The 15,234-nt window shown below is 65.2% G+C and overlaps 1 protein-coding gene across 2 annotated transcripts in view; it reads right to left on the reverse strand.

Annotated features, from left to right (window-relative positions):
• Positions 1-322: 322 nt before the first annotated feature.
• MLPH (melanophilin) overlaps positions 323-15,234 on the reverse strand; it is a 47,995-nt gene continuing 33,083 nt past the window's right edge. For both annotated transcript variants that reach the window (XM_055300423.1, XM_055300424.1), the window contains 7 exons: positions 10,490-10,675; positions 10,072-10,227; positions 8,668-8,760; positions 8,056-8,127; positions 6,280-6,337; positions 4,364-4,470; positions 323-3,500 (listed from right to left, as the gene is read on the reverse strand). In XM_055300423.1, coding sequence (XP_055156398.1) covers positions 3,474-3,500; positions 4,364-4,470; positions 6,280-6,337; positions 8,056-8,127; positions 8,668-8,760; positions 10,072-10,227; positions 10,490-10,675 — 699 coding nt within the window. In that variant the 3' untranslated portion in view covers positions 323-3,473. The remainder of the gene's footprint in view (positions 3,501-4,363; positions 4,471-6,279; positions 6,338-8,055; positions 8,128-8,667; positions 8,761-10,071; positions 10,228-10,489; positions 10,676-15,234) is intronic.

The following is a 15,234-nucleotide window of genomic DNA, read 5'->3' on the forward strand; positions in this document are numbered from 1 at the left end:
CCAGGTGAATAGCCATGGGGTGGGGGTTTCCGTGAAGACGGGGGTCGGGAGGGCAAGGGGCAGCGTGGCAGGGCCACTGGGTGGGACGGGGAGGGTGGCCTGTCGCCTGGGCCCCTGTGAAGCATGTGACTGCGCCCGGGGCTCCCTGGGAGGCTGGGGAGGCGGCCGCTGGCCTGCAAGTGTCGCCCCGAGCTCCCTTTTGGGGTCTGGATGGTGGTGGTAGTTGGGGGGAGTCCGCTCTGTCAGCGGATCATAATAGGTTTTCCAACTTAGCTACAGGGGGTTGAATGGTGGCTCCCCAAACTCTCATTCCAGAGCCTGGAAACTGGGAAGGTGATTTTATTTGCAAAAAGGGTCTTTGTACACGTCTGGAGGGTGAAGATGTCCGATGAGATTACCCGGATAACTGAGGTGGGTCCCAAATCCAGGGATGAGCATCCTTGTAAGAGAAGGGCAGAGGGAGATGTGACACAGACACAGTGGGCCCTGTGAGGACGGGGCCACAACGTGGGATGACGCAGCCACAGGCTCAGGACGGCGGGGGCCCCCGAGGCTCGGGCAGGCAGAGAAGGGAGTGTCTCCGAGAGCGGCTGCAGGGAGCAGGGCCTGCCCACATGCCGATCCCAGACTTCCGGCCTCCACCCTGAGACGGTCCATTGCTGGCGGGTGAGAATTTGTTAGGAGCAGCCCCGGGGCCCCTCGAGATCCGGGCTGGCTGCCACCCCCTGTTCCAGGATGCAACGCATCCCGTTTGCCAAGACGGTGCGCGCTGGCGTGGGTGCCGCACCTTTCCCGGCACAAGCCGGGGGAGGAGTGCAGGGGTGGAGGGCTGTGGAGAGGGCAGGGCGGCTGGCTGGGGGGCCGTGGGGGGCCGGACTGGAGGAAGCTGGTGTGCTCCTCTCGCCCTGCCAGCCGCTGCCTGGGACGGCTCCTTGCAGAAGCCGGGACAAGGGCCCAGGCCGGGAGTCGGCAACCTTGTCCCGTACGGGGTCAGATGGTAACGACCCAACTCTGTTGTTGTAGCACAAAAGCATCACAGACAAGGCAGCACAGAGATGTGGCCCGATCCATGGACTCAGGTCTGGGCCATGGGGCAGGTATCCTCGGGAGGACGCAGGGGCAACGGGGACTTTGGAGAAAGGAGGTGGGGCTGGCCTGCCTTGGGAGCAGCTCCCCCAAAACTGTCAGGCCTGGTGGCCCCCAGGCTCGGGGGACAGGTCTTCTCAAGCTTCCCAGGGGCTTGTTTGGAAGGCAAGGGGTCTGGGCAGTGGGGCTCACAGTGACCCTCCTGCCCCCCACAACGGCAGCCCAAGCAGCCAGCGCTCCCTGGGGACGCTGTCACAAGTCACGACGAAGGTCTCCATGGAGCAATGGCCCACGGTTCCCAAGAGCAGAGACAGCACTGATGCACCGTGACACAGGCATAGACCCAGCACCTGGGTTTATCAAGACGCGGGCAGATGTGTCCCACGAGCAACGAGACCCAGACATCGTGGAAAAGAACCGAGTGGAAGTGTTTGGCCTAAAGATACACTCCAAATAGCCACGTTCTCCTGACAGGAGGTGGGGGCGAAGGCGAGCGAGCCGTGGCCGGAGCCCCTGGAAGGCCGGAGGGGACACTAGAGGGCACAGCAAGCAACTGGGGCGTGAGACCAAGTTCGGCTGGAAGGGTGACTCTGAGCCCCCAGAGGCGGTGGTGGTGGCTGCTCTCTGGGGTGGAATCGGCCACACGTCCAGCTCCCAGGGGCCCGAGGCCTTGGGGCCGGATGGGGATGGAGAAGGGGCTCCAGCGTGGGGGGCTGGGCCGGCGGGACCAGGGCAGGGGCTGGGAAGGACCCCCCCAGCCTCCCGCACTGTCGGGTCTCCGTGCAGGGCTGCTGAGGGAGTGAAGGCACAAGTCTGAAGGCACCGATGACGGCTCACACGCCCCTCGAGGCCACCCTGACAGGGGACACCCGGCTGTTGGGAGTTTGAGGTTCTCGGAGCTCAGATCAGCCAGGGAGGAGCCTGGCTAGCGAGGTTCTGGGACACGAGCAGGTAAACTGGGGACCCACTGTCAACCCTCGGGGACACACCCAGGGCCAGCGGACTCACTGCTCGGACTCCCATGAACTCGCACTGACTTTAAGGTACTCTGTGAACAGGGAGGGGCGCGCCAACAAAGAAACGGATCCCCTTTCGTCTGTAGGACGCCTTCCATCACTCGGCTTTGAGTCAGGAGCCAGGTGGCCGCCCGGAGCAGGGGTGTCAGACCCGTCTCTTCTACACACCCCGGCAGCCCCGGCAGCCGGATCCATCCAGAAGCTGGTTCCCGAAGCCCGTGGGCCAGCCCGGCGGCGGCTGCACCTGCGGCTCGGTGGAGGTGCAAGGCTTGGGGTCCTGGGTGGGTGCGGGGAGGGGGGTGCGTGGAGCTGTGCCTGCGATCAGCTCTCGCTCCAGGGGGACGCTGCCTCGCACTCAGGGCTCCGTGTCCTCGTCCACAAAACAGGCTTAAATTCAAGCCAAGATTGCACACACGAGTCCCCGTGGGGTGGGTCACAGTGTGCAGCCGGGGCGGAGGGGCGTGTGCAATTACAATTACCATGTTCTGAGGCGGCCCCCCCCCGCAGGGTCCCCGTGGGCTCCCCTTAGAACCGGATGAGCCACCCAGTCACCCAAAAGCAACCCTGACTCCCAGGCTGCCCCAGGTGGAGGACGACTCAGGGCCCCTCCAGAACTGACGGCAGGTGGCTAGCGGGCATCCCTAGTTGGTCCTGGCCCCTCGGTCCCACCGGCTGACCCCTGCATGAGTGACAGCGCCAGGCTGGAACCCACCCTGCGGCCCACCTCCCCAGCAGGTCCTCTGCCCTCCAACGTGGATCCGAGGCTCCCCTGCTGCCTTGTGCACGCTGTGCCCTGGACCGCAGCAGGATTGCCCCCAGTCTGTGAATCCCAGGTGGCCTCGCAGAACGGGGGGCAGGAGGAGGGCGGGGAGGTCGGCTGGTCAGGGGTTCCGTCGCCCGCCTCGACGCGCAGTTGCCCGGTCCGACAGCGCACGTGCACACATGGGGACACGCACGCCTGCCCTGCTCCCACCCAGGCTGGAGCACACGTCAGGTGCTGCGCGGGGCCAGCCCCCCTCTGGCCAGGCCGGCTCGGAAAGGGACAAAAGATCAGGCTGGAGCATTCTTCTCCGTGGCCTTCGATACGTGCGTGGAACTCCGTCGTACAGGAAAGCCACGTCAGCCTCGGCGTTTCTCAGGGGTCGGGGCAGGCCGGCAGGGGCGGTGGCCGAGGGCGTCAGGGAGCAGGGGTGGGGGATAGCGGCGGGTCTGGAGCGCTGTCACCTCGCAGGAGGGCTCGCTTTCGGACGGGGCTCCGTCTTGTCCCGTGTCCCCCGACTGTGTGCAGCACGACGTTCAGGGCAGGTGGAGGAGCACGAGTTGAGGTGCAGGGAGACGGGAGGTGGGCCCGGGTGGCTCCGTCGGGCCCCTTCAGGGCTGCTGGGTCATCACAGGCTTCTGCAGGACACACACACACACACACACACACACACACACACACACAATTGTGTGCACTGGCCACTCCCTCATCAGAGGGTACACGGACGGAGACTGAGAATTTCAGGCTCTGAAGCGTGGGGAGGGATATTCTAATCGGAAAGCCTGTCAGTTCTCAAGTCCCCGCTGGCAACTTCCTCTGGGACAGTCATCAGCCCTGGGTGGGGACGGCGGAGCTCCGGCCACGGTCGTGCCGCCGCCGTCAGTTAAGGTGGGGCCTGCGGGCACCTCTATCCTCGCGTCTCCCCCCACATGCATCCCCTTGTTGGGGCGCCTGTCCCCTCCCTGGGTGTCCTCCCCATCCGTGCGCTGTCCCCTCCCCAGGTGACCTCCCCATCCATGGGCTGTCCCCCCGTGTTGTCCTCCCCGTCTGTGGGCTGTCCCCCCCAGTGTCCTCCTCATCTGTGGGTCGTCCCTCCCTGGGTGCCCTCCCTGCCCATGGACTGTCCCCTCTCGGGGTGTCCTCTGCCCCAAGCCAAGACCCACCCCAGGATGAGCAGTGGCCCCTGCCACTGGTACATTCTGGTACCTTTAAGAAATGTTTTCAATTTTCCTTTAAATCTTTGGCCGATTTTACCCGTTAGTGTCACCCCGTCTGTGCTCTGGGGTCTTTTTTTTTTAATAAATTTATTTTTTATTGGTGTTCAATTTGCCAACATACAGAATAACACCCAGTGCTCATCCCGTCAAGTGCCCCCCTCAGTGCCCGTCACCCAGTTACCACCCCACCCCCCATGTGCTCTGGGGTCCTAACGTCACCGTCACCACGTAAACCCGCCAGGCCACCGAGGTGCCCGCTCTCAGGGAGCAAGAGGAAAGCTTACTGCGAAGCTGTGGGCGGCCACCCCCTTCCTGCTGTTGGGGTTCCTCTGCGTCAGGGATCCTCCGCGGTACGCCAACGCCGATGGCCGAGCAGAGTCGGCGGCTCTACCTTCGGGGGCAGGGAAGCGGTTAGGGACGTGCGTGCACCCCGTGGGCTCCACTTTTCTCCGCGGCCTGGGAGCGAGCCTCACGGTCCCGTCGGAAAGGCTCCCTCCGGCTAAACAGCAAGCGCCGTTGCCTTTCCTTTACTCTGTGGTGTGCCGTGGGCCGCGGGGCCTGGGGGCGCTGCCCTCAGCACGGGGGGGGCCCCCCCAAGGGCCCTCGCTCTCACATCCTAGCCAACGGCTTGTGGCCACAGCGAGCGGATCCCGGGGGAGGGCGGCCAGTGGCCTTGTCTGCCTGCCTGAGGCCCGGCACCTGCTCCCTGGGGGGGTGCTGGGCCCGTCTCCCCCTCCCAGCCCCGGGCTCCGTGACGTCATGGCGGTGGCTGCAAATCCACCATGGTGCAGGTGTTCACGCCACGGAAGCCGCCAAGTAGGGCTGCGTGACGCATCTTGCCAGGGGAGCTGAGGAGCTCCGTTCCGGGCAGGGCACGCGGGGCTGGGATCTGCCACCTGTTCCTGCTCCGGGACCCAACCCTACTGAGGGGGCTGCTGATCCAGCGATCCCGGGGTGGGGAGGGAGGACACCCGTGGCCCCCCACCTGTCCCTGGGGGTGGTGGGCCTGGGGACGCGGGATGAGAAGCCACTCCGCGGAGGCGGGTCATGGTGGCAGGAGAGGCGGGTGCAGGCCACCAGCCTCCATGGGAAAGCCCGCCAGCTCCGGGGGGGCCTGGGGCGGTGAGGTATCCAGGCCTGGGACCAGGTGAGCAGCCTCTGAGGGCAAGGGGCTCTCCCCTGTCCTCCTGCTGTGAGCGGGAGCCTTCACTTGGGTTTCAGCCATGAGGCCTCCCGGAAGCTCCCCAAGCGCCAGTGCATGCGCTCCAGAAACCTCCTGGTCACCCCGTGGCAGCTGGCCCCACTGGCAAAGTCCGTCCCCTGGCTGGTGGCCCTGGGTCGCGGGTTCCCCTCAATGGGCCTCGGGACCAGCTCCGTCTCTGGGCTGACCTCTCGGGGTACTGGGAGCTCAGGGGTGCAGAGAGGGAGCTGGCAGGGAGGGGAGCTGGGTGCACACCGGGGTGTGCAAAGACGTGCCCTGAGGAGGTGGAGGAGAACATTCTGGAAGTGGTGGGGAACCTCCGAGGGGAGACATTGCACCCGGCCTTCGGGGAAGGGATTGAGAAGAGCTCTGGGCAGGAGGCCCGGCCCAGGCAAAGGTAAGGAAGTGCGTGTTTGCACAGAGCTCTGAGTCCCCAGGGGCCTGCGAGGTGTGTGCTGTCCACCCAGGGCCCCGCGTGGGGCAGGAAGTGAGCGTCTGGAGGGCTAAGAAATCCCACTCATTCTGCAGGCAGGCGGGGGCCAACGATTGTTCGGGAGCAGAGGAGGGACACAGAGAGAGCTGTGCCCGGGGCCCTGGCTGTCACGACGGGTGGTGAGGACAGAGCTCCGACGCAGGGACGACGGGACACACCACCGGGGCTTAGAGGGCTGACAGAGCAGCGGGGGGACCGGGCCCTGACCCAGGAAGGGGGCTGCTTCCCTCTGGTGACCCGCTGCCGGGCTGCGAGGGGATCCACGCACGGGCACACGGCTCCCCGCCGGCCTGGCCGTGCACCGTGCACGAGGCAGCCAGGCCTTCCAGCCAGGCCTTTCTGCCTGGAACAAGGTCCGTGTCCTGGTCACACGGAGACACGGAGGGACACTAGGTCACGTTCTGTGCTTCGCACGAGACGGTCGGGAGCTGCGCACCGCATTAGACCAGCTTACGGCGCAGGGCGTGGAAAACCCAGCGGGGACGAGGGGAGCCGCTCCCTCTTACCTTGGCTTTTCGGAGAATTACTGAACTTCCTTCTGAGGAGATAGGGCGCAGTCGTCACCTAGAAGAAAGAAGTCTCTGGGCTTCACGACATTGCTGCAATTCTGGGGCCCCTGGGTGGCTCCGCCCGTGGTTGAGCGTCTGCCTTCAGCTCAGGGCGTGACCCTGGGGTCTTGGGATCGAGTCCCCCATCGGGCTCCCTGCAGGGAGCCTGCTCCTCCCTCTGCCTGTGTCTCTGCCTCTCTCTGTGTCTCTCATGAATAAATAAGTAAAATCTTTAAAAAAATTGCTGTAATTCTTAGCCACACTGGGAGCTAACCCGGGACTTCCTGGGGTTCTTCCGGACTCTAGTGAACCAGGTCAGCTGTCTGTCCTTTGGCAGTATGTGAACATTGGTCAATGTTAAAATACGTGGTATCAGTGAAAGAAGCGCCAAGTGCCAGAGCATAAAGGAGGTGCTTCCGTTTGTCCCCTGTGGGTGGGAGGCACGGACAGCACGCTCTCAGCCCCGCAGACCTGGGGGTGTCACCACCCGCGTGGTGACGTGGACGACCTGCGTGTCCTCTCTGAACTCATCTGGAAAATGGGCCAGCAGCCCCTTCTCGGGGATACTGGACGACCACTCGCTCCTCGCACGTCCCCGGCTCTCGTGGCTGAGGCCCCTTCGCTCTCACTGTCCCGTGGACTGCCTCCCTGTGACGACGTGGATCGTCCGCTCCCTGTTTTGCCTCTTCGGGCAGGAGCAGGTGGCCTGGAATTCCCCTGAAAAGTGCCCAGCGTCTACCCGGGGTCCTGCCGGGCGCGTTTTGTGGGCTGCACCCGGGGACCTGATGAAGAGGCCTCCAGGGCTGGGGCTCCCCAAGCAGGTGAGAAGCACCACGGCCCCGGGAGCAGGGCGGGAGGTCGGGGCCAGGGTGCCGGGGCCGACATCCCTCCATCACGCGTGGCCTGCGTGATCTCCATCAAGTATGTCCAGCTCCCCGAGCCCCGGTTTGCTCATGGGGGCCACAGGGTTAATCCCAACGCTCACTCGCCAGGTTTGTCAGCTCCAAATGGAAGGAGTGAAAAACACTGTTTACACTGTAGAGAGCTGCCCAGCGTCACTGCACGATGAACAGGAGTGACCAGGGTGCGCTGTGGCTCCGAAGGGGCACGAGGCAGCAGGCAGGACGGGGAACAGATGCTGCTCTTCCTGGGGCACGGGGGTGGCACCCCTGACGCCTCGGAGACCAGGCTCCCTCCCGGGCCGGCACCTCCTCTGCACACAGTGATGGGGCCACCGTCTCAGACCCACCCCCGTCCCGGTGCCCCTGCAGGCACGCTGGCTCCTCATGCCCGCGCGGCCACGGCTGACACCTGCACCTCCCGGGGGCCAGGAGGTGCTGACCCCAGGCCGCTGGAGCCTGCCTGCCTGCGCAGGGCCGCGGGGGAGACCCCAGAGTGAGGTGGTCTGTGACTGACAGGCGAGGAGGGGTCGGTGCGGCCTCCCGCCCCCACGCTGAACCACTCCCGCTGCCTTACCCAGAGCCAAAGACACCGTGAGTGGGGTTTGCCGAGGCCGAGGCCTCTGCCCACCGTCCTGCCTCCCCAGCTGGGTTTTCCTGGATTTCCCCAACACGATGATGCCAGCCCCGTCTCAGCACGTGCCTCTGGGGACGCCCTGGGGTCCCCTGCGGGGCTGGCCGAGCTTACACAGGGCACGTTTCAGCCCCACCGCTCCCGGGACTCATCACGCTTCTGAAAGAGCTGCGCCAGCCTTCCTCTTGGAATGACACGTACCTCGTCCAAAGTTTCTGCATTCGGATCCTTAGGCCTCTGGTCGTAACTCCCAGCAAGTCGGGGAAGAAATATCTGGAGGACAAGGAGGAAGCCTGTACCTGCTTGCTGCTTGTCCGACCCCGTCACAGGTGGCCCGCGGGACAGAAGGACGATGGCCGTCCTCCCGGAACACTGGCCCTGCCGTGTATCCCCTGCAGCCGGACCTCCGGGGGCTCTCCTGGGACCACCCTCTGTTCGTCTGCCAGCTACCCCACTGGCGTGACCTGCCTGGGGACCCCAGCCCAAATCTGGGGAGACAGGTACTGGCCCCAGACCCGCCCCCGACCTGCTCTTCCTGTCGCGCCCAGCTCTGACGGCACGTGCGGGACGCCACCCTTCAGGCTGCTTCTTTCGGACTTGAGGCCGTGTGCATGCGTCCCAAGTTCTCAGAGGAAGAGCCAAGCTCGCCTCAAAAAGCGCTTCTTCAGCCAGAACCCCGGCGGGGCACAGCTCCCGGGCTGGCCACGGGTCGGCGGGGCGGGCGGCGGCCTCTTGGTTCCAGGCCCACCGGGTGGGCCTGCGCTCTGGCCGGTCCCCGGGCACAAAGCCTCCGCGCTGGGCGCCCGCACTCACCGGGAGGTTGGACTTCCTCCGGGGCTTCCCCGAGGGCTTCACCGTGAGCCCCGCAGCCTGCAAGGCCGCAATCTTGGACTTGATGTTGGACACCTGGCAGAAAGGACAGACAGGCGGACCTCATTCAGATGTGCCGACCCAGCCGCCGATTCGCCTGCGTTGTTACGGTTCCCTTAAGACGGGGGTCCCAGCGGATGCGCTTCCGGGAGGCCCGTTGTCACACGTGGCTGCCGGGGAGGGGGCTGCTGCAGGTCGCCCCAGGTGGGAGGGAGGGGGGCCCTGCACACTTTCTGGCCCATTAGGAATTCTGGTTCCCACCGGGGACGGAAGGAGGGGCAGCGACTGGGGTCAGCGTCGCTGCAGCTCTAAGGGACAGGGCTACACTTGACGGGCAAAGACTTAGTTGGCGTCTGCCTCTCTGGCATTACTTTTTTATTTTATTTATTATTTTGTTTTATTTTATTTTATTTTATTTTATTTTTATTTTATTTTTTCTGGCATCATTTTAAATGGGCCCCCACCCCCAGCTCCCATGGCAGCCAGAGGAAACTTCTAGAAACAGCAACAAGGCCCCCTGTTCTGCTCCCTCCAGTGGCTCCCCACCCTCCTCTCGGACCTGCCTCCCACCCTCTGCCCCCTCACACCCTCTGCCCCCGGCTCAGGGTTTCACTGCTCGTTCCCGAACATGCCAAGTTCAAGACCACCCCAGGACCTTTGCACATGTGTGCTGCCTTCTTCCTGTCCTATCCCTTCCTGGGCAGCCCACCTGGGGGCTCCACCGAGCCACCCTCACTTCCTGTCTGCACAGCTCTCTTTAAGAACCGAGCTCCTTGGTTGTCAGGCTGGCTTGTCCCCCCTGATGAGCGTGCTCGGTGCACAGCTCAGGCGAGGTGCTCCTCACTCCTGGTGGGCACTTGCTTAGGAGCAGAAGCGAGAATGGGCTGTGGGTGCTGGCTCCCCTTGCAGCCTGAGGGGCAGACCCTCTCTTCTCTGCGGGTCCCCAGAGGGGAGAGCAGTCCCCAGTCACCTAGGCCGTCCCTGAGGGGCCCTGGCTCCGTCCTTGACCTCTGTAGACTACGGACACAATGCTCACCGGAACTCAGGTCCTGGGCCCACGCTTGGGCTCCCAGGGTGGCCCTCGGGTCAGAGTCTGGTTCTGAGCCCCCCCACCCCCGGGGGCTGTCCTAAAACCCGAGCCTGCTTCTGGAGAAGCCCCCGCATCCTGAGACTGGGCGGGGTACGCGTCAGCATCATGCCCGCGGGGCTGAACACCCTGCCCGCCTGCCTCTCACCGAGGCTGCAGGCGGGCGAGCATTTCCAAGCTCCTGTTCCAGAGCTGCAGGTGGACTGTCCACGGCCGCCACTCCTCCTCCCGGGAGCCCCCGCCCCTGGGGCTGGTGCTACCTCGCTCTCCACCTGCTGGACCTCACAGGCCGTCAGGGCCACTCTGTCCTCCAGCTGCAGCAGCTCCTCGTCTGTGGTCCTGCCGGGCTGCACGAGGTCCCGAGGGCCCCAGGGGGTCGTGTCCCGTCCGTGCGTTTGGCCCGCAGCCGCGCACACCTAGGACAGGGAAGCACGGAACGTGACCACCTGCAGGAGACACGGCAAGGCCTCCCCAAGACGGGCCCATCCCAGAGACACCCCTTCCTGTGGGCCCGGGGGGGCTGGGCACCCGCTGCCGCTCTTGTGGGGGCCCAGGGCCCACCGGGGGTGGGCTGCCTGCCTGGGGGGGCATGGGGTGGGGGCAGCGGCTTCGTCACAACCTCTGGACGCCTGGCCCCACCTCTGCCCAGGTCCCACCGAGCCTACCGGGGCGCCTCACCTCCGGGGCTGCCCCGGGGAGGTCCTGCGAGGAGGGGCTCCTGGCCAGGTCTGACCCTTCCTCCTCGCTCCCCGCCTCCTCGGATGAGGCGCCCTGGTCACTGACGCGGCAGGTCAGCTCCTCCAGCTTCCTCCTGAGGGTCTCCTCTTCTCTGTCGGCGTCGGTGGGCTCACGGCCGGCGAGACACTGCAGCGGGCAAGGAGATCCGCGTTCAGTGGGTCATCCGCGGGCACCGGGCCGCAGGGGGGCTCTGGGAGGGGTCTGCAGCCACTGCCCAGAGGAGCTGGTCCGAAGAGCTCGTGCTGGGCCAGTCCCGGGCTCAGGAGCCAGGCTCTGCAGGGGCGGCGGCGGGGGCACACCTGCCGATCCCGACGCCACCCAGGCCAAGGCCCACCCACGGTGAGCGAGACACTGAGCGCTCCTTCGTGGGCACTTTCACCACCAACAGTTCTTCCCTCTGACCCCAGATGGGGTCCCCGAGCCGAGGGAGTGCCCCCCGCCGTCAGCAGCGCAGCTCCACACAAGCACCAGATTCCCAAGCAGTGGCAGGAAAGCCGAGGCCACCACGGGTCACGTGGCCTGGGGCAGGTGGCCCTGAAGCCCATTTTGATGCCCGAGAGTTCTGGAACACCAAGTGAAAGCTGGGAGTGGGACCAGAAGAGAGGGCGGCGGTGGGGGCGGCGGTGGGCGCCGAAGCTGACGGGCGTCGGACACGTCATTACCCCCGGGCAGCCGCTGTCACCGGCGCTCCCGACGGGCACAGGAAGGCGCGGATCGATCGTGCCAGGCTGCTCGAACTACGAGTCGTTAGCTGGCCGCAGCCTTGGGTCACCGTGGGCCTGGAGGCACCAGGTAACAGCCTCCCAGTGACTGAAAGTACCACTTCCTCTTCCCCTGAGTCACCGGAGTCCACGGGCGCCCAGATCGGGACCCAGAAAAATCGATGCCTCCGTTCTGCTGCCAAGCACAGCAGAGGCGTCTTTCCTGCCATTACGTCCTCTGTGGCTCGCGTGTTTTCAAAGGGAAATGGCACTTGGGGAGCGGGGAGATGTTCCTGCTTTGTTCGGCAGGTAATTAGCTCGATCCTCACGGCACCCGGGGCTCCGAGGGGGCGAATCTGCCCCAAGAAGAACGGGGAGCCGGGAAATGTCAACACGAGGGGCTCGGCTGCGGGTCACCGCCCCCCCCCCCCCGGCTGCGGGTCATTGAGCCCCCTCTCTGGCTGATGGTGATCGAGCCTCCCCCTGACCCTGGCTGCGGATCATCGAGCCCCCCCTCTGGCTGTGGGTCATCGGGTGCCCCTTCTGGCTGTGGCTCATCGGCACCCCCCCGGCTGCAGGTCATTGAGGCCCCCCTCTGGCTGTGGGTCGAGCCGCCCCCCTGGCTGTGGGTCATTGAGCCCCCCCTCTGGCTGTGGATCATCAAGGCCCCCCTTCAGGCTACGGGTCATCGAGCTCCCCCTCTGACTGCGGATCATCGAGGCCCCCCCTCTGGCTGTGGGTCATCAGGTCCCCCTTCTGGCTGTGGGTCATCGAGCCCCCCTCTGGCTGTGGGCCATCAGGCGCCCCCCTGGCTGCGGGTCATCGAGCCCCCCTCTGGCTATGGGTCATCAAGCTCTCCCTCTGGCTGCGGGTCATCAAGCCCCCCTCTGGGTGCAGGTCATCCAGCCGCCCCCCTCTCTGGCTGCAGGTCATCAAGCCCCATCCCCCTGCAGCCGGTCATCGGCCCCTCGCCCAGCTGTGGGTCATCAAGCCCCCCTCTGTCTGCAGGTCATCGAGCCCCCCTCTGGCTACCCGGGGAGTCCAGAGGTGGCAATGGATACCGGGCGGGGGGAGGCTCACCAGCCACCTCTGCGCGTGCAGGACACGTGGCTGCCACTGCAGACCCCAGCCAGCGCCCAGCATGGTCCCTGTCAAATGTCCTCTCGAGCGTGGAAAGGAAAGAAAAGCATCCCAGGACAAGGAGCTGGAGCTCTCATCTGGGGCGGGAGGAGAGGCAGGAGCCAGGGGCGGCAGGGAGCCACAGAGAAGGGAGAGGGCGGCGGGCAGCAGCCCGGGCATGAGCTGCGGGTCCAGTGCTGCCCTGAGCCAGGCCCTGGCAGCTCTGGGCGCTCCGAGGAGGAGGCAGGAGGGCCCCAGGGCGGCGCGGACACGGTAAATACACCATCACCCTGGTTTTCCATCTGGTATCAAGGCGCTGCCCCTCCCACCCCAAGGAGAACGCCTGCTTCTCAGGTCCTCGTGAGCGACCTCCACGAAGCTGGTGGCCCTGTCCTTTCCGCCCAAAGCGGCAACCACCTCGGCACTGGCGTCTGCCCCGTGTGAGCGCCCCGACTGTCAGCCTTCCCACCTTACTTAGACACACGCCGACAGAAAACCGGGCATGAGCTCCTGGTGCTTTCAGCTTGCGTGCAACCAAACCAAAATTTACCATTTTTAAATTGGGAACAGACCTAGGCCGTGGATTGAAATGAACCACCATAACCTGGCACGGGTGAGGCTTCCACGGGGAAACCGAGTCAGCGTCTGCAGGCTGAGCACAGCACCGATGGCCTTGGGGGCGGCTTTTGGGAGTGCGGGCCCACGCCCACCACGGGAGGGGGGGCATGCCAGGGCTGGGTTTCCCGGCCTTCTGGAACCCAGCCCCACGGAAGCCCCTTCATACACATGCTGTGCTGGGGCTCTGGTGTGAGCAATTGTAGATGAGCCTCCCCCGAGCAGCCCTCGTCCAGGAAGTCCTGACCCTGACTACAAGCGCGGAGCAAGGCAACAGGGAAGAGTGGGACATTCAGACGGGCGCGACACGGCGTCATTCTGGAGAACGCTCGCACCCCCCCCAGGGTGTGTCTGTCGGTCTGGGTTTAGAAGCCGTCTCTGAGGGTGGGCAGGTGTGGGGGGCTTCCTCCCTTACTCCCAGGGGCCCTCCCCAGGGCCGCTGTAAGAGTCTGCCCTGGTTTTCACTGGTGCACCGGGCGGGCTGCCCGCTTGCCTTTACACAAAGATGCGCGGGACACGGCGAGGTGAGACGCTGGTGGACGTGGAGTCAGAGATGAGAACTGTTTAAGGAGGCTCGAAGGATGGGGGGTACCGGTGGGGCAGGGGTTGCGGGTACCCTCAGGGCGGGGGCAGCAGGTACCCTCAGGGCAGGGGCAGCGGGTACCCTCAGGGCAGGGGCAGCAGGTACCCTCAGGGCAGGGGCAGCGGGTACCCTCAGGGCGGGGGCAGCAGGTACTCGCAGGGCAGGGGCAGCAGGTACCCTCAGGGCAGGGGCAGCGGGTACCCTCAGGGCAGGGGCAGCAGGTACTTGCAGGGCGGGGGCAGCTGGTACTTGCAGGGCAGGGGCAGCGGGTACCCACAGGGCGGGGGCAGCAGGTACCCGCAGGGCGGGGGCAGCTGGTACTTGCAGGGCAGGGGCAGAGGGTACCTGCAGGGCTGGATGCCAGGGCACAGGTTTTACTGAATGTTACTAGAGTTTCCACCTCTTAAATAAACTTTCTGCAAATAGACAATTCTAGTCTTCATCCCCTGTCTTCTGACCGGGGCTCCTCTGCCCACCGTGGCTCTGTCCTGCCCTGGGAGGTCCCTGCCCGGGCCTTACTGCACCTCCACCACTGCCCCAGCCCTCCTGGGAGCCTCACCTCGGTCTGATCAAAGGTCACCTCCCCGTGTAGTGTTTTCCTCACTATTCCGTAAAAGGGGGGGTCAGGCCCCAAGAAGCGAGCGCCACCCTGGGTGCAGAATGGTAGACGGCTTTTCCCTGCAGACCTTCTCAGGGCCTTTCCCACCCTGCCGTGCTCAGGGCAAAGGGCGAGCACACCTCCTCCTGCAGGATGCTTCAGGGTGACATGCCAGGAAGGAGAGGCAGCTGTGCCTGCGGGCACGGACTCCGGACAGGGAGACAGATACGGAGCCCAAAGACTCCACAATTCTGTCCTGCTGACGTTTTTCAGCCCAACCAACTTTAGAACAAAAAAACGTACCCCGGTTCCTCAAAAGCCATGCGGGAAGGGCGGGCTCCTCCTAAGCCTGCTGCTTGTTTTTGGCAGATCACTTCCTGGGGTCAGGGGGAGGATGGAGGTTGGTAGAGCCTGTAACCTGCCCTACGTCGGCTGAGACTCACCCTCAGCTGCCCCCGCCGGCCTCGTGCACGTCCTGGCCCGCGCGGGCACATCCGCTGCTGCTCGGGCTGATGGGGACAGAGCGCTCAGCAAACCTGGCCCCACTGGGCCGCACCCCTGGTCACCGACGGCCCCGGGCAGTGCCGGTGTAGGGGGTGTCGGCCGTGCTCCTCTGGGTGGTCTGGGTGCACACAGGGGTACGGGGCGGGCAAGGCCTAGCTCCCTGCAGACAGCCCCTCCCAGCTCCAGCCCCCCACCGCCCCGCAGGCCCCCCGTCCCCCTGTCTGCCTGTGCAACCACAGCAAAGCACCACTGCACGTTAGCAGCTTCCTGCCCTTTCTGGACACGCTGGATGTTGGTGAAGCCCTCCCACCTGACGGCCCAGAGCTCCGTCCCCGTTGGGGAAGCTCCATGGGTGCATCCCCCGGCCCTCCAACACCCCCACCCCCTGGGGAGGGTCCCGGGAGGAGCTCTGTGCCACACCTCCGGGTGCAGACAAACGTGCCCGAGACCCGCCTTGGCTGAGCTACATCCAGGCTCCTCCACCCAGAGCGGGGGCTCTCCGCTCGGTGTCCTGCCTCTGGGTTCCTCACTTGCAAACGGCCCCAATCCCACGACCCCCTCCGTG

Source organism: Nyctereutes procyonoides, unplaced genomic scaffold, assembly GCF_905146905.1.
Source record: "Nyctereutes procyonoides isolate TBG_1078 unplaced genomic scaffold, NYPRO_anot_genome, whole genome shotgun sequence".
Lineage (NCBI taxonomy): Eukaryota > Metazoa > Chordata > Mammalia > Carnivora > Canidae > Nyctereutes > Nyctereutes procyonoides.